We start from the raw sequence: 22972 nt of genomic DNA, 5'->3' as shown, positions 1-22972 counted from the left end.
AGACTACAGGGTCTACCCTTCTTGGGAACTACCAAGCACATGCATCTATCCAAAGACACACTGACATAACAAAATAAAAATTAAAGTGAATCATTAATCATTTCCACTCAGGACTATTTCTCTTGTGTAAACATTCATGCCTGTAACCCAGATGTTGAAGCATCTAAAGGCTTACCTACAGAATTTTTTCTTTATCATGAATTGGTTCATATAACAGAAAGCAACCATGCAGGCTTAAAAGTCAGAGAATCAATACTTCTCAGTTATTGGTATCATTTGGAAAAGTTTAGGAAATATGTCACTGGTGATGGATTTTGAGATATTAAAATCCTCACACCACTTCCAGTTCCTACTCTCTGCTCCCTGCTTCATGTTGAGGATGTAAGCTCTGAGCTTCCTGCTTTAGCTGTTATTTCTGACACTTGTTGCCAAGCCTCTCTTGATGAACTTGTTTTGCTTTGGAACCATAAGCCAAATTAAGCTCTTTTTTTAAGTTGCCTTAGACATTGTGTTTTATCACAGGAAAAGACTAGTATACATCCATAATGTTTTACTCCTGGCTGAGTTTTTTTATTTAATTGAAGAGAAGTATGATATCTAAAAGGTTGTCTTACTAATTAAATCCACAGGGCTTTTATCCATGAGTTAGTAGGTGAAAACAAAATAAAAAAGGAGATTTTAATGCTTGAACAGATTGTTGACACTTGTCAGATTTTATCTCAATAAATAACCTTGAGTAACTAAATGTAAGCTTGTTGGCTAAAGATCTTACCAAATCCTTTATACTCACAGATTCCCCTTCAGTGTTAGTTCTTTTGTGTCCTCAAAAACTGCTCTAATATATGAAGACTTTAACAGATTGATTAAACGCTACAGGTTTTATTCCTTGATGAACTCTTTCATGGTTTCAAAGATTATGGTGAAATGCAAAGACTTTATGACACTGATTACACTCATAGGGTTACTCTCCAATATGAATTCTTTCATGCCTTTGAGGTAACTGTGACATGCAAAAGCTTTACCAGGTTGCTTAGATTCATTGGTTTTCTCTCCCAGATGAGTTTTTTTATGAACTTGGAGATGATTCTCTTGTGAAAAGGTTTTCTCACATTAATTACATTCATAGGGCTTCTGTCCAATATGAATTCTTTTATGTCTTTGAAGATTTCTGTGACGTGCAAAAGTTTTTCCACATTGATTACATTCATAGGGTTTCTCGCCAGTGTGAATTCTTTTATGAACTTGGAGATAACCCTGTTGTGAAAAGGCTTTCCCACACTGATTACATTCATATAGTTTCACTCCAGTGTGAATTTTTTCATGTACTCTAATATAAGTGTAATCTGCAAAAGATTTACCACATTGCTTACATCCATAGGGTTTCTCTCCGGTATGGGTTCTTTTATGTATTTGGAGATAACTCTGTCGTGAAAAGGCCTTCCCACATTGATTACATTCATAGGGTTTCTCTCCAGTATGGGTTCTTTTATGTATTTGGAGATAACTCTGTCGAGAAAAGGCTTTCCCACATTGATTACATTCATATGGTTTTACTCCTGTATGAGTTATTTTATGCCTTTCAAGATTACTGTTACGTGCAAAAGCTTTCCCACACTGATTACATTCATAGAGTTTCTCTCCAGTATGAATTATTTTATGACTTTGAAGATAACTGTAACATGCAAAAGCTTTCCCACACTGATTACATTCATAGGGTTTCACTCCAGTATGAATTGTTGTATGAACTTGGAGATGACTCTGTTGTGAAAAAGCTTTACCACACTGATTACATACATAGGGTTTCTCTCCAGTATGAATTCTTTTATGGCTTTGAAGATGAGTGTAACGGGCAAAGGCTTTCCCACAATGATTACACTCATAGGGTTTCTCTTGAGTATGAATTCTTCTGTGTATTTGGAGATTGCTCTGCTGTGAGAAGGCTTTACCACATTGATTGCATTCATAGGATTTCTCTCCAGTATGACTTCTTTCATGCCTGTGAAGACAATTGGCACATGTAAATGCTTTAACAAACACATTACTCTGATGAAGATTTTTATCTGTATGATGTAATTTTACAGTTTGGTCTAATAGCAAAGAGGAGTCAGATAATAAGGTTTTACCACTTGGGTTCCTCTTATTATGGGTTCTTTTGGTTGTTTGAAGATACCCATGATGGTTAGGGTCTTAAGTACATGACTCACTTTCATAACACCCTTTTCCATATGTGTTTTTTCATATAAATGAAAAGAATTGGAAGAACTCAAAGCTTTACCATACTGACTACATTCAAAATATTTTCCTGGGCTGGAGTAATGGCTCAGTGGTTTAGAGCACTGATTGCTCTTCCAGAGGTCCTGAGTTTAATTCCCAGCAACCACATGGTGGCTCAAAATCACCTGTAATGAGATCTGGTGCCCTCTTCTGGCCTGCAAGGACACATGCAGACAGAATGATGTACATATAATAAATAAATCTTAAAAAAAAATATTTTCCTATACTGTGAGTCAAACTATATTTGCAAAGTGAACTAGGATGAACAAAAGAATTTACACATGTCATACTTAAAGGGTTTTCCTGTGGTAGAGTTTGCTGATGTATTTCCAGTGAGGTTTGAAAAACAATTAATTGTAAACTTATGTCACATTCAGAAAGGCCACTCAAAGTGGAGACTACTACAAATCTTCTCATTGTTCTGGGAAAAAGAGAGGTACATTGCTTCTTTCCTATCATATATGTGCACTTGCCCTATTTCCTGAGTGACATATGATATTTCATTAAAGAAAGAATAACAAATATAAAGTTTCCATATTATAGTCACACAACTTATATTTTTTTCCTCATAGATATATGGTATAAGTATTCAAGTTTCTCCACAACAACCTTCTTAATTCTAATAAACTGGCCCTCTCAGTAAACTTTGGTAACTCACAACAAGTATATTAGTAACACTAGCGTTACCATAGAGTACTTCCTTATTAGAATATTTTGGACATATGCTTATCATCCAATCAACAGTTATACCTTTTGCTATATGAAACTAAATGGAGTGACAGTTCTACACCCTAGCTCTCATGAAGCTATGATTAAAATGGTGCTATCTGTTACAGAATTGTTTCATTGTCTTCTTTCTTAAAGGAATGCTTTGAAAACACAGATCAGCTGCTTGATATTGAGGTACATGGCGTTGTGAGAATTTAGCAATCATCAATACACGTAAAGCTTTGATTATTTACACTGCTGCTTTTCCTTAAAACTTGTAGGACCATTCAAATTCTTCTGTGAGTTCAAGGCCAGCCTGGTCTACAAAGAGAGTTCCAGGAGAGCCAGGACTGTTACACAAAGAAACCCTGTCTTGGTATTCATAAGTGGATACTAGATACAAAGCAAAGGATAATCATACTACAACTCACAGCTCCAGAGAAGCTAGCTATCAAGGAGAACCTTAAGAGGGACACATGGGCCGGGCGGTGGTGGCGCACGCCTTTAATCCCAGCACTCGGGAGGCAGAGCCAGGCGGATCTCTGTGAGTTCGAGGCCAGCCTGGGCTACCAAGTGAGTTCCAGGAAAGGCGCAAAGCTACACAGAGAAACCCTGTCTCGAAAAACCAAAAAAAAAAAAAAAAGAGGGACACATGGATCACCTTGGGAAGGGGAAATAGATGAGATCTTCATGAGCAATGTGGGAGTGTGGAGGGCAATGGAGGGAAGGTGATGGGGGTTGAGAACATAAGGGAATGGGATAGTCAACCTGAACAGGGACAGAGTGGGAGAGCAAGGAAAGAGATACCATGATAGAGGAAGATATCATGGGAATAGGGAGCAACAGGGTGCTAGGGAATTTCACAGGAATCTACAAGTATGACCCCACCTTAGAACTACTAAGCGGGTGCCTACTCTGGTAATCAGATTGGTGAATACCCTGTCATCATAGAGCCTTCATCCAGTAACTGATGGAAGCAGATGCAGAGTTCCATAGCAAGCACTAGGCCGAGCTCCAGGAGTCCAGTTGAAGAGAGAGAAGAGTGATTATATGAGCAAAGGGCATCAAGATCATGATGGGGAAATGTACAGAGATAACCAAACTAAACTAGTGGGAACTCATGAACTGTGAACCAGTAGCTATAGAGCCTCCATGGGACTGTACTAGGCCCTCTGCAAAGGCGAGACAGTCTTTAGCTTGACCTGCTAAAGGGGTCCCTGTCAGTGGGATCAGCATCCATCCCTGGAGCCCTGGTACAAGAGTAGGCTTTTTGGAGCTCAGTGCCTATGGTGGGACACCTTACACAGCCTTGGTGCAGGGGGAGTGGCTTGAACCTGCCTCAACTGATGTACCAGGCTCTGCTGACTTCCCATGGGTGACCCTGCCATGGAGGAGGTGGGAATGGGGGCGGGTGTTGGGGGATGCTAGGGGGCAGGAGGAGGGAGGAGAGGGGCATTTAAGGTTGGTATGTAAAATGAACAGAAAATTTTTTAATAATTAAAAAAAGGAAAAAATTCTTCTGTGGGATATTTATATTAGCTTGCACATGAAAATTACCTTCTGTTTCTTCTAGATCTTTGAAATTTTTCATTAATATTATGTTCTTCCCATTTGTAGCCTAAAATATGGTAACAGAAAATGGATGATATATTATTGGAAATTATGCAAAATTTAAGTTACTATATCCAGTAAACCTAAAAACCATGCCTGACTTATTTACCAAGTCTTCCCCTTTATCAATCCAAATTACAGAAGAGCATCAAACAGTTGTCCCCTTATTATAAAAATTGAACAAAAATTCACAGTCTTACCTATAGCAGTGAGGTTCCTGTAGGTCTCCAGCATCACATTTTTGTAGAGATTCTTCTGGGAAGGGTCCAGCAAAGCCCACTCGTCCCAAGTAAAGTCGACATGCACATCATCATAGGTCACTGCATTCTAAATTATTCCATACATGTGTAAAACAGAAAGAGTGATATTGATTACAGTGTAAATGTATATTTCTTTCACAATATATTTGTATAATTTTGGTGCTTGCCACACTTATTCCATGACAGAGAAGTTATAACATAATCCTCAAGTCGGTTTAGAAAGAAATTGAAAAGGAGGTTCACACATGACATTTCTTGGCCCTTTGAATAGGATTTACCCTTCCAAGAGAAAAGACTATTAACAGACATACAGAGACAAACAAATCAAGAGTACTAAGTATATGTCATAGAAAATGTATTAACAATTACTAACTACAAAGAAATATGGGCAAAGCCCCTGCCTTTAACCTGAGCACACAGGAGGCAAAGGCAGGTGAATCTCATTCAGCTGGAGACCAGCCTGGTCTATGGAATGAGTTCAAGATAGCCAGTGGTACATTTGTGGACTCTGCCCAACCAAAAAAAAAAAAAAAAAAAACCCTAATCAACCAAAGAAACAAAAAAGATTTCACTGATGTTCCTACAAAGAGAGATGCATTCATTCTGGCTCTGTATTCATCTCCCAGAAACTTGAAGTATCACAGTTAAAACTGCAATATTAATAAGAGCTTCTTAAAAGGGAATACATGTTTAACCCATTAGAGATGCACAGATGAAAATATAAGCATTGTAATGTAAGTTTAAAAAAAAAAAACATGGTTGGAGAGATGACTCAGAAGTTACCAGTACTTTCTGATCTTGTAGAGGAGATAGGTTCAATTGGAAGTACTTACATAGCTCACAACTATCCATAACTCCAATTTCAGGGGTTCTGAGACCAACTTCTGCCTACTAGGAGCACCAGACACACATAGGGTGCATATCCTTGCATACAGGCAAAATACTCATATTTATAAAAAATTTCAAAACATACACAAGTAGGAAGAATGTCACTCCTGCAATGTAAAGACACATGACCCTCCATGTGGTGATATATTGTGTCCCCCAGTATATTGTGCATCCTAATAAACTTATCTGGGGTCAGAGGACAGAACAGCTACTAGATAGACATAGAGGCCAGAAAATGGTGGCACACAAGCCTTTAATCCTATCACTTAGGAAGCAGAGATCCATCCGCATCTCTGTGAGTTCAAAGCCACACTGGAAAGAGCCAGGCATGGTGACTCATGCCTTTAATCCTAGGATGTGATGGTAGGGAGCACAAAGGTATATAAGGTGTGAGGAGCAGAAACTAGGCTGGTTAAGCTTTAAGGCTGTGAGTAGCAATTCAGCTGAGATCCATTTGGATGAGGACTCAGAGAACTCCAGTCTGAGGAAACAGGATCAGCTGACAAGTTGGTAAGATGAGGTTAGCTGTGACTTGTTCTGCTTCTCTGATCTTCCAGCATTCACCCCAATACCTGGCTCCAGGTTTGTTTTTATTAATAAGAACTTTTAATATTTGTGAATATAGGCCATCCAAGGAGAAAAGTTACCTCTGCTAAAGTTTAAAATTCAAGATGTTGGTAAAGCTCAGCACAACAGTAAATGCTTGGCATGTATGAAAACCTACATTCTGGGTCCACCAGCCAATAATGGGCATGTTGGCCCATACTTAATATCAGCACTAAAAGGCAGAGATAGCCAGATCTCTGTTTGAGGCCAGCTTGGTCTCAAGAACTATTTTCAGGACAGACTGCTATACAAAGAAAACTTGTTTTCAAAAACAAAAATAAAAACAAAACAACAAAATAAAGAAATGAATAAAAACTGGTTTTCAAAGTAGCTTAGTAATGAAAAACAATAGCTTCTACTGTACATTATGTTATTTAGGAATAAGTCTATAATGGTGGCTTATCCATGACAGCATGAGAAGGAAGCTGGCTAATAAATTTCAATCACAAGAAAGTAGACACAGGAAAAGAAGATAGGGTAACACTATGCATACTCAAACCACATCCCCAATGAGGAATGTCACCCAGAAAAGCTCCTCCTACTAAAGATTCCATAAGAACCACAAAGAAAGCCATGAATGAGAGACAAGGGTTCATATATATATCTTCATATATGGGAGGTTTTTATTCATTCAATTACATCTTTCCCAGGTCAAAAAGACCTATGTCAGATGATGATGAAAAACATCTTGTTTATGTGTCCTCCTAGAGCCCTCCATATTACTTAGTCTCTCAGCCTGTGGATTGCCATGTGATTATCCTTTACTTAAAGCTAATATCCACTTATTAGTGAGCAAATATCATGTTTCTTTTTCTGGATCAGAATTTTCTCTCTCAGGCATGTTTTTTCTCTATTTCCAACTATTGCCTGTAAATTTCATGATGTCATTTTTTTTAACAGTTGAGTAATACTCCATATACATATGCTCTTATCCTTAAGTGTCTCTTATGTTCAGGCTCCAGGTTACACTTTAAACAACTCAAATAGACTGCAAGTCTACTCACTTAGGCAGATGGGAGACTTACACAGCAAAGATATTACCAGAATTGTTCCTTTTTTTTTCCTTTTTAAGATTTATTTATTATGTATACAGTGTTTTGCCTGCACATATGTCTGCATACCATAAGAAGGCACCAGATCTTATTATAGATGGCTGTGAGCCACCATGTGGTTGCTGGAAATTGAACTCAGGATCTCTAGAAGAGCAGCCAATGCTCTTAACCTCTGAACCATCTCTCCAGCCCCCAGAATTGGTTCTTAAGTACACCAGTGTCCTGAAACAGCAGGTCATTCTTCAGTGACAAGGTCCTAAAGAACAAGTACCAGGGAATGAGAAAGACAAGAAAAACAGAAGGTATAAAAGCTAAAAGCTAGATGTGGGGGTTTTGCAGAAGTTATGTCTTATGCGAAGTAAACTTCATAAGAAGAATAGCACCTTGAACACTACTTCCATGGGAGAAATGTAAGCAAACTGGAGATATCTATGAAGTTAGCAAATACAGTAGGATAAATTCAGAAGGAGGCTAATCAAACATTGAAACAAAAGAGGAATATAGCGTAACTCAAGAATATTATTGATTAAGCCCACAGTGGCCTTGGGAATGATAACCATAGCTCCATGTAGTAGGAAGGGGTGGGTTCTCAGGATCTGAAAGAATCCCTCCTCAAAGTCCCTGGCCCAAGACCATTGTGGTTATATATTGTGTACCCCAATAAAACTTATCTAGGGATCAGAGGACAGAGCCAGCCACTAGATAAGACACAGAGGCCAGACAGTGGTAGCACACACCCTTAATCTTATCACTTGGGAGGTAGAAATCTATCTGGATCTCTGTGAGTTTAAAGCCACACTGGAAACAGAGCCAGGTAGTGGTAGCACACACCTTCAATCCCAGTATTGGGAAACACACACGCCTTTAATACCAGGAAGTAATATGGCAGGACACAAAAAGGTATATAAGGCATGAGGAAACAGGAACTCATGACCATTTGGGGAAAGATTTCGAAGGGTAGCTTGCTGCTCTGCCTCTCTGATCTTTCAGCTTTTACCCCAATATAGCTCCAGGTTTTTTATTAATAAGACTGTTTAGTAATTCCTGTTACAGACCATTACCAGTTCTCTCAAGCATATTCTTAGTTTTAGAGGCTTAGTTTTTTGTTGACTGTTTTTTCTCTATACCTAAGGCCCTTACAAAAAGCTCCTAAGGCCTAAGCCCCAGGCTGTTACTGGCTCTTCCAAACATGTTCCCTTTCCCTGTATGGGGGCCTAAAATGTTGTGATACTTGGTGTTTGACAAATAAAACTTGTCTGAAGATCAGAGGGTAAAGTTAGCCACTAGTTAACCATAGAGGCCAGGCAGTGGTGGTGCATACCATTCATTGATCCCAGCACTTGGTAGGCACACACCTTTAATCCCAGCACTTGGGAGGTAGAAACAGGATAATAAGTTGGATGGAGACAGGATCTGGGTCTCTTTTTGGACTGAAGAATCAGAGAGGAAGGAAGCAACTGGCAGTTGCTCCCAGTTCCCAAATCTTCCATGTTTTCACCCCATATCTGACTACTGGTTTTATTGATAAAGATTAAGCAGACTAATGCTTCATCTGGCATCTAACTTTTGGGACACAAATTCACAAGAAAAGCCACTTGCCTGTAGCTTTGTATCCACCTTCGCATGCCAGAACTGCACACGGGGACTTCTGCTGCAGTCACCAACTCTTCGGCTAAGCTTTTCCTTTCTTTTTTCTTCCCCAAGCCCTCTGAGCAAGTCTGGGATTTTTATATTGCAGCCTTTCTGCAGCAAACTCCACAGGCGCATGGGCTCCAAATGTCACCACAGTAAACCCTGCACCACCGGCCCAGCTCTGCCTTCAGGCTGCTTCTAAAACACAAGCTTCTTCTCCATAATCCCTCACACTTCACTGTCATTTTCAACAGCAGCAGCAGCAGCAGCAGCAGCAGCAGATTTGGTGAGACAATTGGAAATTCTAAAAGGAGAAAATTAGTTTAAAAAAAAAGATTTTTCCCATGTTAGAAAATGGGAAATATTATTATGATGGAAAGAACTAGGTGGATGGTTTAAAAATGGAACAATTAAATGAAGGGATAATCAACTTAACTGGGATTGACATAATGTTAATTATTATTTTGATAATTCTTATTATCAGTTTGATAATGCTTGTTTTATCCTTTAAAAAGTTGGTTGATATGAGTGCCAAGATACAGACCCTAGAAAAACTTATTAAAAACGTATTTAAAAACTTGAACTTAAAGGTAAGAACCTGCAAAGGCTACTGCAGGTCTCGAGAGTTCAGTATTACAGCAAACACAGCCATTCGAATGAAAATGTTGGTTCAAATCCTTTTATAAATAACTGATTACAACATGACTTCTTAATTTAAAATGATAGCATTCTTTTGCTCTTGAGTGCCATTCATAAAGCTCTTTGTTCACCTGTCCTTTACCAACACTTCTAGAGATATATTTAGTAATGGATTCAGAATGTAATATTCAATTGAAAGCATGCCTTTAAGTTAAAGTGAAGATAACAAAGAACAATTACCCTACCTTATACTGGCAATAGACATATAAGACTAGTTTCTGAATGTAAGTCCATCTAAGGTAGGTTGATATGATTATTTCCCTTCTAAATGTTTATAATGCACTGTGTTCACATTTTAGCTTACCCAGGCAAGATAAGTCAGCATTAGTAGAATTTCTGTGTGTTTGTACATGGTACCTACATTGCAAACTGAGGAAAAAGCATTTTAATTTCTATGCAATTGGTAGGTGGGTCAGATATGAGGAGAATCACAAGAACACAGAATGCAAAATCTGAACTGGACTTTAGAGGAAAAGAATGATGTCAAATTTAGAAGCTAGACAAATATTAATTGAATCTTTGGCTTTTGAATATGCTAATTCGCAATACAAAAGGGTAATTAGGCCTTTAAAGGCAAGATCAGCATCCACTGAGGAATGGATCTGAGATACAGTCAATATTGAACCTCATAACTATGATGAAGCTTTAATAGCAGAGGTAATTTCCAGAGGCTTGAAGAAAAATAAAAATGTCAGGTGTTTTAATTGTGGCAAATGAGATCATCTAAAAGGGGATTGTAGGCAGGGCATTCCTAGAAACAATGTTTTTTCTAGGAATAATCCAAACAGAAGGCCCCTCACTTCTGGAGTATGTAGAAAGTTCAACAAAGGCCTACATTGGAAGAATGAATGCAGATCAATAAAGGAAAGAGTAACCCTTTGCCATCAGGAAATGCCTTGGAGGCCTCTTGCAGGCCCCCATGTCAAATTTGGTTCAGTCATTCCCTGTCACTGTAGGGAAACTCCTCCCCAGAGCAATTAAAGGACCTAATGCCTATTGTAAAAAAAAATCATACTGCTCTGGATGATAGAACAGCTTTAGAAAATAAAACAAAAATTTCAGGAAAAACCATAAAGCAAATATTATAAAGATTAGATTCGAACAACAGAGACCTCTTGGTTAGAAGAGGGGACAGTTCATTAAACAGCATGGCCACTCAATCTAAACTAACTTTCTAAACTAACAAATGCTTTTCATTTAATCAGATTTAACTTGTCAAGAGAGAAACTCCCCAAAGTTGGAGAGTAAATTGGCCTATTGATATATCACATTTCCAACAGGACTAAATTTCATAAATCTTCCCAAATGTTTGTTTCTGCTGTTCTCTACAGACATGTAATACAAATGATCTTTTTGTAGTCCAGTTAAATTAAAAATTAAAGATGGCTCTCTCCTTATAAATCCAAGCATGCTTGTAAAAAGAAAAATTCAAAATCTCTGTCTTATGTCAGAAGAGCCATCTGATATGGGAAAGAAAAAAAACCAAAATTACAGGACTATTCTATTGCTACTAATCTCATTATCCTTTGGCTTTATTTTGGCACTTTAAAACTTTTCTTCAGGTATGAGTATTATATCAAAATTTATCAGATTTATACATATATATTAAACTTTTTGTCATGATATTAATGGTCCTATAGAGTACTAATTCTGGAGAAAGGCTTCATCTGGCTTCCTGTACATGATTTTGGGTTTGAGTCTCTATCAGATAACTCAGAATTAAGTTTTTATGCTCTGGATATATATATATATATATATATATATATATATATATATATATATATATATATATATCAAATTGTGGTCCTTTAATTTTTTTGAAATCTGCTACATATGACATTTAAAATGTTTAAGTTTTCTGCAGTGAACAGTGACCATGCCTAACAGTTAACTTTGACGTCTCCAAAAGTAGAATGGGGCCCTACAATGATGATTCCACCTGGAGTATGGTAATGTGACTAAGATGACCAACACCACCTAAAGATCAGCATTGGACTACAAACTGCTTAGGGCAATTTCAAGATGGCTAGTTGAGATGATCCATCCTCATAGCCAGGACTTGAGACAAGCTGTACACTTTCCCTTTATACGAAGACTGGACAACAAATGATATAGCTAGCTCTCCCAGGACTTGACAATTATCTCAATTTCTTGATGGTTCCCTAAAGATGTTGTAGCTCCCAAACAGCAGGAAGTAATTTTAAAAACACAACACACATATTCCCAAGAGGTGGAGTGGATGGTTTTCAGTCATTTTAATGGGTTATGGATATTTGTCATTTTTTTTAGAGGGGGTTGGTTTTAAGTTGTAATTGGTAATGATCAGGAAAAAAGCTAAACAATGGACATCAGACTTGGGGATCTCATTCTAAAAAGAAAAAAATGGGATACAGAATAGGATAAAAGGGTAGATTATTGAATCTACTTTTAAAACAAAACAAAAGCAACTACTAGTTTTAAATATTTTTACATTGGCTTGGATTTTTGTATATTGATACAAATTTGATGTTATTTTTGTTATACTATATATATATGTCATAAAATGATAAGATAAAAAGGTAGATTATTGAATCTACTTTTAAACTAACAAAGCAACTACTAGTTAAATATTTTACATTGATATGGATTTTTGTATATTGATATTTTTGTTAGAACATACTGTACATATGTATCTACTTTTATTCAAGGTATTGTACCTATACAGCTCACCTAACAATGTAATATAAATTTCTAGTCCTTAAAAGTTATTATCCCAAACTATTTAGAATAAAGAAATGCAGGTTACAGTCACATATTACAATCAAACTTGTAGTCATGTTAGGTTATGTTTTCAAGGCCAAACAGATCTATTTTAGATAGGCAAGTGGTCTACAAACACTTCAGAGATCTACAGAATTTTTTGTATTTTTTGTATTTGTATCTGTATTTAAGATGTTTTAATAACATATTTTTTTAATGACAATGAGACATGTCTACTCCTGGCAGCACCAATCTACTTCAAAGAAAAAGATGGGCAGTTGAAGAAACTCCATATGTAATTTACTGTCTTTGTGGCAAAAGTTAGCTACTGGGTGAAAGTGCCCTTGCCTCAGTCCAAATTATACAAGCAGGACACAAAGAAACTGACTGTCGAACCTTGCCAAGACAAGGCAGGACAGTGTTTCAAAACTCCTGCTTCACGGAAATGTCTGTCAGATATTCTAGGCCAGCAGGATGAAAATAGATGCTCCAACATTGCAGAGGAACCCTAGGTGACTCTCCAGGTAATGTATCTGTCATTTCTTGTTTTTGGAAACCTTTTGCTCTGCATTTTTATTTACTCAGGTAATATTATATTCTTCTCAGGTCTCTGACGGAGTTGAAGACTAGATAGTTATAGTTTTCTGTGGTGATATATCGTGTACCCCAATAAAGCTTGTTTGGGATCAGAGGACAAAACCAGCCACTATATTAAACATAGAGATGAGGCAGTGGTAGCACACACCTTAAATCCTAGCATTTGGAAGACAAAGATCCATCTGAATCTGAGTTCAAGGTCACAACTAGGAACAGAGCCAGGTGTGGTGGCACACACATTTAATCCCAGCACTTGAGATCTCATATCTTTGCTTAGGAAAGACACACAACTTTAATCCCAGGAAGTAATATGCCAAGACACAGAAAGGTATATAAGGTATGAGGAAACAGGAACTTGTGATCTTTTGGAGGATTTTATCGGGGTAAGAACTAGTAGCTTACTACTCTGCCTCTCTGACCTTTCAGCTTTTACCCCAATATCTGGCTCCAGGTTTTTTATTAGTAAGACTGTATAGCTATTCATGCTACAGTTTTCCATGTTACCAGACTCAGAAAAGAAACTCACTAAAGAGGAGTAAAGAGTATAAGGGTGAGAGACATAAAAAGATGGTTCAGGGTTGGTAATGCAAATTGGGATAGACAGTAAATTAGGTACAACACTTTGGACTCACCAAGAAAGGAGAGATAATGGAGTATTTTATCTGTATTTGTCAAATGCTAATGGATTAGACATTGTTAATTATTTATTACCTGTATATATTTGTATATAGTTATTGTACTTATTGTATAAAGTTTTTCTATATTAGTTAAAACCTTTACTTTTCATTTAGACTAAAAGGGGGAAATGTTGTGTGATATTTTGTTTGTGTTTCTGACAAATAAAACTTGCCTGGAGATCAGAGGGTGGAGGTAGCAACTAGTTAACCATAGAGGCCAGGCAGTGGTGGCACATACCTTTAATCTCAGCATTCAGACGGTGGAGACAGGAATATAAAGTGGATGGAGAAAAGATCTGGGGCCCCTTTGGACTGAGGAATGTTTGAGGGAGGGAGCAACTGGCAGCTGCTTCCAGTTCCCTGATCTTCCATGTCTTTACCCCAATATCTGACTCCTGGTTTTTATTGATTAAGTAGATTAATATTTCACAAAAAAGAAAGTTTTGCTTGATCAAATAAACCTTCAACACAAATAGTTGTCACCTAGTGTCATATTGCCCATCTGTCAGAACTATGCTATTTTCAAAAAGAAAACTGGACCTTTATGGCATATCAGGCCTTAATCTTGGTTGTAACCTTGTAACATTCTCTTGAGCAGCTCATTAGAGGCCTGATACTTAATATTGGGATGGGCCTAGTGGGGGTTTGTAAATCAGGGTGTTTCCTTTATCATGATTAGGAGCCTAAAGTCTTGACAATCCTGATGAACAAATATGTACCCTAGCATCCTAATCTCTAACTGGCATATTTAGCATACAACTTATCTCTGGGGAATTTTAGTGGCAGTCTTCCCTTTGGTAAATTCTACTTTGGGTGACTTACAATCTCCTAGCATTAGTAAATCCTTTGTATCATCAATTCTACTCTTCTACATCGACACTTAGAAGTAGAGTGTTACCCAACACAAGAATGCCATTTACAACCTCCACAAAATTAACTCCAAATGGATCTTACACCTAAATGTTAAAAGTAAAGTGCTGAGCATCTACAAGATACTAGTGAAACTAGGCCTCTCCAAGTTTATGAACCTGCTTTCCATGGGTGCACAAAAAAAAAATGTTGATGGTAACTACAATGTTTTCACACAGAGCTCCCTGTTCCCAATGCTCTGCATAGACACAGCCCACAGAGCAAAATAATCCCAAAGCCTGTGCCTGGATCCATTGAGCTGTAAGGACTGCATGGGACCTCACAACTCATAGATTCATGATGCAGGTTCCCACCCAGTCTCCAGGAAGGACTTGCCACACTGGCTTCCACAGCTCACAATTCAATCCTTCCTATCTGAGAAGCACAGCCCTTCACCAAGTCCAGGCTTCGAACTTGACCATGAACCCCTCACAGCTCCTTGCAGTGGTACTCATAGAACATCATACAAAACCAGTGGTGACTGCTGTGGTACAAAGCCAAGACTGTGACCTGGTGCCAGGAAGACCCCTACACCACATCTGACAGGCAGGTCTTCCTGGAGGCCCTGACTAGCTGGCAAGGCCTGAGTGACAAGAGCATTTCCCTTAGGGTTACACTGTGCTTAAAGAAACATCCCAGTGTTTCTTGGCCCTGGCTTCCACCCTACACCTGGACTCATCGGAGATCTGCAAAGATCTGCATTTCAACAGCACTTGTTCCTGGCTCTAACAGCTGACCCTGCTATTTTCCTGCACTCCATAAGCACCTTCTCTTTTCCAACCTGAACACTATGTGGCTAGCTTGCACATTCCATCACACAATATGGAGTCAAGTAATTCCCCTGTCCCACACAGGTAGAAGGGTACCCGGAATATTAACAAACAAAGAGAGATTTTAGGACACAAAAGGAGTTGTTTGTTCTATGGCTTTATGATGAGGATAGGTGAATGTTGGGGACCAACTCTGGACAGAGGTGTCTTGAACCTGTGTAACCTTCCACGATTTATCAAGCCTCATGTAAATAGGAGGCTCTTAGTCTAACCTAGGAATGTACGATTAAATAAACTTCTTGGAGCCTGTACTAAATCAGCTAGCTGCAGGGGCCTGGGACCAAAGCGACCTCCTGCTGACCCTCCCCTAGGAATTTTCTTTGTCCTCTCCTCACTCCTCCTGCTCCCCCTCCCTACCTGAAGCCCTGTTTATAAGCTCTAACACCCAGTCAATAAATGAGACCTTGACACAACTCAGACTGACTCTGTCTTTCTTCACGCGCTTGGTCTCCTTTCCCTCTCGCCCCCCATTGATTCCCAGGTGTCCCCTCCTCGAGACCCTTGAATAACCTGGCATGCTGGACGGGTCAGGTGAATTGCAGGTACCTTTATCTGATTGTCACAAAGACTTCAAAGAACCATGAGAGAAAAGCAGGAACCAGATCACAAACAAGATGACTGGTCTTTCTCCCATTAGTAGTTTGTATGATGGCTCCATTGATTTGAGTTTAATTTCTGAAATTCAGGTCAATCTCTTAACAAATGAATAATAGTAAAGAGTATAGTCTTTGTGGTAAAATGAATAATTAGAGAGAAATGGAAGTAGGAAAATACCTTTATGAACACTAATGTTAACCAGTATATCTTCCTCAGTGGGCAAATGAAAAAAAAAAGCACAACTGCATTTTTCAAAGATCTCTACATGAACAGGACTGGTAGACACTCTCACCACGTATGTAGAAAGTGGATTTATTAGACTGTCTCAGAAGTTGTGATCCAGAAAGTCCAACAATGGCTGTCTACCAATGGAAAGTTGAAAAATGTTACAGTTGTTAAGTCCATGAGACTGGATGCCTCTGCTGGTTTTCAGTATACAAAAGAATTCTGAAGAAGTAGGCTCTATTGCTAGTATAGTAATGAATTTCGTAGGCAAAGCTAGTTCAAGCAAGCAAAGAGAGAGAGAGCTTCATTCTTCTATATCCTTTATTATATGAAGGCTGCTACCAGAAGGTATGATCCAGATTAAAGGTGGATCTTTTTGTTTGTTTGATTTTTGGATTTTGTTTTATTTTGGTTTTTTTTAGGACAGATTTTATCTATGTTACCCTGGAACTCGTCCTATACAAGACCAGGCTGGTCTCAAACTAAGAAAAGTTGACAGGTTCTGCCTCCTGAGGATTAAAGGTGTACACTGGCAACAAGCTGCAAAAGGTGGATCTTATCACCTCAAATGAACAAAATTAAAGAACGGTCTTCTCATTTCAAAACCTTTCATTAGAAATTTCCCTCATTTATGTACCCAATTCCTTGGGTTTTAGTTAATTCCACAGGTAAACAGTTTGACTACCAAGAACAGTCATCACAACAGCCAAGACAGAAGACCTAAGAAAGATTTTTTTCCTGCAGGCAACAATGAGAACATGTGAGTCATTTCCAAAGCAATGCTTTTCCTAAACAAGGGAAGCATGAATATTTTACTTAGGGAGTATGAACACATTTGTGTAGACTTCTGCCTATTCCAAAGCATGCTCAGTTAACAAATCCACTTCTGAACATGATCACAATGTAAAAACAGAGGAATTTAGAGACATCCTTACCTCAAAATCATGCTGGAACATGTATAAATTATAAACATGACAAAAAGAAAAGACTGGCATGTTCATCTTGAACCACAGGTCTTAGCTGAAAATCAATTAAATGATACTGTAAAAGTAGATTACTTTGGAGCCTATGCTACCTGTCAATCTTGATGTTTGATCTAAAAGATAGATGTACCAGTGCCGCAATTCTCACAAGTACAAAGGACAGAGAACACAATAGAGAAAATATCAAGGAAATGTCACTTTCCAGCACTGTGGTTGCTGCTCTTAGTTGGATGGTTCTAGTGAGCTAGTGTAACATCAGAACTAGGCTCATTTTGCCTCTGAGCAAGCTGGCTCAGAGGAAGGCCACAGCTACATCCATGTAGGACCAGTAGGAGTTCGTTTTAACTATCCCTGGCTGCTGTCTTAGGGCACTGACATCACTGCAGAGAATTCCATTCTTTTTTTTTTTTAACCTTTATTTTAATTAGTTATATGGGTGTTTAGCCTGCATGAGTCTGTGCACATTATATACATAGGCCAGAATAAAGTGGCAGATGCCATGTCCAGGAGTTACAGCAAATGGTTAGCTATCATGTGGGTTCTAGGAAGGGAACCTGAGTCCTCTGTAACAATAACCAGTGCTCTTAATAGCTGAGTGACCTCCCTAGCTGCACTTTTATTTCAACTTTATTTCTATATGTTTATAATAAAAAGCTACTATACACTTTCTCTCTTTGTTGTGTTCAATCTATACCTTTTCATATATTTCCCTTCAAACTTCTTCCTTGTTAAGTATGCATGAATACATAGGCTGAAAAATAGGAATACAACTGTCTGAGTTCATTTTTGTTCATTGCATGCATATGGTATCAGGGTTGAACATATTCTATTCAATAAACACTTAAGGAACTCATCCCTTTCTGAGGCTAATTCTCTCACAGGGAGGAGAATTTCACTTTTTGATCAACATCAGGTGACTGACCCATTGACTAGTCTGCCTTGGACAGGAAATATTATTAAGAAATGAAAACTTGGGTTATAAAATACCTTAGCAGTTATTAGTTCTGAAGGCTTTTCCAGAGCACTCAAGTTATGTATGGAAGGTCACTACTATCTGTCACTCCAGTTCCAGGGGTTCAGACATTATCTACCAGACACCCTGGTCACAATGCATGAATGGGGTATAAAAACACAAATACTAGAAAACATCCATATACATAAAATAACAACTAAAACCCAATTGTAAAATGAATAAACAAACAAACAAATAAATATAATGAGAGACAACTTATTAAAAAAACAAGACCACTTATAAAAAATAAAACTTATTTTTCAAGCTGATGTGGTAGTGCATTCTTTTAATACAAGCATCCAGACACGGAGGCAGGAAGATCACTATGAATTTTAAAGCCTGTGCTAAATAGCCAACACACACACACACTGGAAAAGATTAAAAAAATGTAGAGTAACATACAGGAAAAGGAGCACTGGAGAATTGGAATAATATAATACCTCTTAAAATCAATTCAAGTGTCTGCCACTAGTGCTCACACAATTATTTTCAAAACTGAATATTGCTAAGCATGCCAGCACATGCCATTAATCCCAGCAACAGAGCGGCAAAGGCAGGCTGATGTTCATGAATTTGAGACGATGCAGGTTGACATAATCACTGCCAAAGTAAGACACATCTCAAAAGGACCTAAATTATTTAAAAGGTGTATATAATTTTGATTTATTTTCTTTATTTGAGAAGGATCTAGTCTGGAACCCCAGATGATCTCAACTCACTATGTATAATATAATACATATTGAGTCTTTATATAATGTTGATGCATATATATTTAATTCCGAACCCTGGACAAGCAATCCAAGTATGACAGTCTTCTATAGAAGAAGGAGTTTCCAAGTAATTTGATATTGGTCTGGTTAGAAATAAAGGAGAATGTTTTTTAAAGCATTGCTTCTTCATGGAGGTCTAGACATGTCAATCTTTGGATCACTCCTACCTTCAAACGCATGGGACTGATATTCTAAAGCTAAAGTTATAACAAACTTCGCCCTGGTCTCTCTAGTTGGAAGGGGTGACTTTTCAGTGTTTTGATCTTCCATGGAACACTTCTGTATAGTCACTATTCTATTGCTGTGAAGAAACACATCATGTCCAAGGCAATTTATAAAGAAAGCATTACATTGGGCTTACAATTCCACAGGATTAGAATCCATGATAGCCCAGTAAACACATGGCAGAAGAAAAGCTGAGAGCTAACACTGTGAACCTCCAACAAGAAGTAGAGAACACATTGGGCACGGTCAGAGGCTTTTGAAGCCTCAAAGCCCAACCCTTGCATCACACCTCTAATCCTTCCCAAACAGATCCACCAACTGAGGAAGCAAGTATTCAAACATATGAGTCTATAACTGTCATTCTCATTTAACACTTCATGTCTCTTCAACTCTTTTATTGGGCCACAGTCTACTGTATCCTTAAGTGAGACTTATTTTCCAACATGCAATGGCACAAAATGAACATTCCTGTTCCACAAGAAAGAATCAGAGCATAACAAGGAATGAACAGACCAAAGTAAGAACAAAATCCAGCTGGGCAAAGACTAAATCTTATAGCACCTTGTCCAGCATCTTAAGATCAAGATGAAAGCGTGTGGACTCCAAAGGATTCCCACTCCTCCAGATGTCAGCTGTAGCAAACATGGCCTCTCTTTTAGGTCAACTCACTAGATTCCTGCAGCTTTCTTATAGGATGCTCCCATGGTCCTCCTATTTCCAGTTTCCGATGTATGGTAGTCTATTTCACTTTATTGAAAGTGTGATAGAGAAGCTGGACAGATTGCAAAGTGGTTAAGAACTCTGGCTGCTCTTCCTGTAGCCCCAGATTCCATTCCTAGTACTCACATGACAGCTCACAATTGTCTGTAAGGACAATTCCACAGGAACCATAAAGCTAACTAGTTGAGTATAAGCTAGTACCTGTGGCACTGACATGGCTGATTATATGAATGAGAGATTTGTCTAAGTCCTGACACTTAGATTCAAAAATTAATGACACAAAAATATACTTCTGTCCTATAGCAGAACATAAGAAAACTGTTTGTGTTAGCTCCTCTTTGCAGCAACAAAATAACTAACAATATGAGATATAAGGAGAGAAAGGTATATTATAGCTTATAGTTCCAGAGGTAAATACTCTAATATGATGGGAAAAGTTTGCAAACAGTGATGAAAGTATAGACTCCAGAATTGAGTCCAAGGTCAGAAATGAGAGAGCAAACAGAAATTTCCAATGGATATAAAATTTGAGTACTCCACAGCAATCCATTTCTCAAAGGAGGCTCCATTTCCTATAGGCTGCAAAACTGCAAAACATCACAGCCAGTTTGGAATCCAGGATTCAAACTCATGAACTGTGGAGGATAGTTCACATTCAAACCATGAAAGTGAATTCTGAAGCCAAATATCCATGACAATGACCAAGGAACACATTAGATTAACACAAAATCCATGTTACAAAGTAACAGTCTCATAAAGATTTTTTTTTTATTTACAATAAGAAAACTAAGAACATTATGAATCAAGGCATTTGAAATGTATTAAAAACGACTCATGATAACTTTTGCAAACAATTGAAAAGGTACAATATGGATGCAGTCAGCATGATTCCCCAGGGAAGTCCAGGGCTGATGGGTGGGAAGGGTGCAAAACACTCTGGATCCCATTAAGGAAAAAGATTAATATTGAAACAAGGAGTTGAACCTGCACAGTGAGGTAGACAGAGTCCCATAGTGATACCATTGGCTGAGTACCCGCTCCCTCTACTCCAGAGTGATAAGGTAGGGCATGTTGATGTGTTCCAATCAATAAGGTCATTTTGAATGTACTTCTGTGATCCAGTCAATTCCAAGTCAATTTATAATTAATATTAAGCTTATGATAACTCCATTTTCCTTCTTGCTTCCTAGTAGTATCAGAGTGGAATCAATGCTTACAATCATCTGAAGCATGACATAGGTGTTTTATATCAAAATGGGAAATCCTTGTTATAAACTTCAGATAGGACCTAATGACAATGTTAGTCCATCCATGGATGAACATTAAGGTAGAATGTTAATGGAGAATGTGATCCTCCTACAAGTTATATGGACCTCAGAAACAGGTTACTTACAATGTTAGCCCAGAGTTCAGTATTTCCTTTCTTTTCAGTTTCCTTGGCTCCTCTATAAATGGAAAGGTCATGCTAGTGGATCAAGAAGCTCTATATTAGTGACACCTGAACCATTTCTCTTCTCTGTTAGAAAGTGAGTCTAAGTGTAATATATTTTGTAACTAGGGTACTTTAAGTACTTGTCCACCCTATAAAGAGGCCAAAATGTTTTGTGGATGTCACAAAGTGGAGGGCATTTTCTCTTTAGTAGTCAAGTTCACATTGCATTCAATGGTTAAGATCACACCCATCTCCCTCAAGACCCAGCTATACCACTCTTGGGCATATACCCAAAGAATGCTTAATCTTACCACAAGGACACATGCTCAACTATGTTCATAGCAGCATTATTTGTAATAGCCAGAACCTGGAAACAATCTAGATGCCCTTCAACTGAAGAATGGATAAAGAAATGTGGTACATATACACAATGGAGTACTACTCAGCAGAGAAAAACAATGACAGCATGAGGTTTGCGGGCAAAGGGATGGAACTAGAAAAAATCATCCTGAGTGAGGTAACCCAGACTCAGAAAGACAAACATGGTATGTACTCACTCATAAGTGGATACTAGATGTAACGCAAAGGATAACCAGACTGCAACTCACAACTCTAGGGAGGCTACCTAGTAAAGAGAACCCTAAGAAAGACACAATGACAGAGAAATGGATGAGATCTACATGAAAAAAGTGGACTGGGGGGGAGGGGGGTAATGGAGGTCAAGGGTCAAGGGAAAGAGAGCTTAGGGGAGCGGGAGGTCCCAGATGGATCAGGAACAGAGTGAGAGAACAAGGAAAGAGATACCATGGTAAATGAAGACCCTATAGAAATAGGAAGAAGCAGAATGCTGCAGAGGTCCCCAGAAATCCACAAAGATACCTCCACAATAGACTACTGGCAATGGTAGAGAGAACGCCCGAGCTGACCTACTCTGGTGATTGGATGGCTGAACACTCTCACTGTCATGACAGAACTCTCATCCAGTGACTGGTAGAAGCAGATGCAGAGATCCACAGCCAAACCCCAGGTGGAGCTTCAGGAGTCCAATCGGCGAGAGAGAGAGGAGGGATTATATAAGCAAAAGATATTGAGACCATGATTGGAAAAAGCACAGGGACAAATAGCCAAACTAGTGGAAACACATGAACTGTGAACCAATAGCTGAGAAGCCCCTGTGGAACTGGATCAGGCCCTCTGGATAAGTGAGACAGTTGATTAGCTTGAACTATTTAGGAGGCCCCCAGGCAGTGGGACTGGGACCTGTCCTTGGTGCATGAGCTGGCTTTTTGGAACCTAGGGCCTATGCTGAGACATTTTGCTCAGTCTTGGTGTAGGGAGAAGGGGACTGGACCTGCCTCAACTGAATCTACCAGGCCAGTCTGAATCCCCAGGGGAGACCTTGCCTTGGAGGAGGTGGGAATGGGGGGGGGGTTGTGGGGGTGGGAGGAGGAAGGACAGGGAAATTGTGGCTGATATGTAAAATTAAATTAATTATAAAATAAAAGAAAAAGAAAAAAAGATCACAC

At 38.5% G+C, this 22972-nt stretch overlaps 1 protein-coding gene across 10 annotated transcripts in view; it reads right to left on the bottom strand.

The window, feature by feature from the left end:
• Positions 1-859: 859 nt before the first annotated feature.
• The window catches only part of LOC102924514 (uncharacterized), a 90689-nt gene continuing 68576 nt past the window's right edge, over positions 860-22972 (bottom strand). For 7 of the 10 annotated variants that reach the window (XM_076572003.1, XM_076572001.1, XM_076572002.1 and 4 more), the window contains 4 exons: positions 8999-9335; positions 4794-4920; positions 4540-4600; positions 860-1996 (listed from right to left, as the gene is read on the bottom strand). In XM_076572003.1, coding sequence (XP_076428118.1) covers positions 1111-1996; positions 4540-4600; positions 4794-4920; positions 8999-9166 — 1242 coding nt within the window. In that variant the 5' untranslated portion in view covers positions 9167-9335 and the 3' untranslated portion in view covers positions 860-1110. Of the gene's footprint in view, positions 1997-4539; positions 4601-4793; positions 4921-8998; positions 9336-17239; positions 22786-22972 lie in introns of those variants that run through there. The other 3 variants (XM_076572007.1, XM_015988541.3, XM_076572006.1) reach the window with 2 other exon arrangements.

This window comes from Peromyscus maniculatus, chromosome 5, assembly GCF_049852395.1.
Source record: "Peromyscus maniculatus bairdii isolate BWxNUB_F1_BW_parent chromosome 5, HU_Pman_BW_mat_3.1, whole genome shotgun sequence".
Lineage (NCBI taxonomy): Eukaryota > Metazoa > Chordata > Mammalia > Rodentia > Cricetidae > Peromyscus > Peromyscus maniculatus.
The sequence above is the reverse complement of the archived record's forward strand: the minus strand, read 5'-3'. Positions and strand labels throughout refer to the sequence as shown.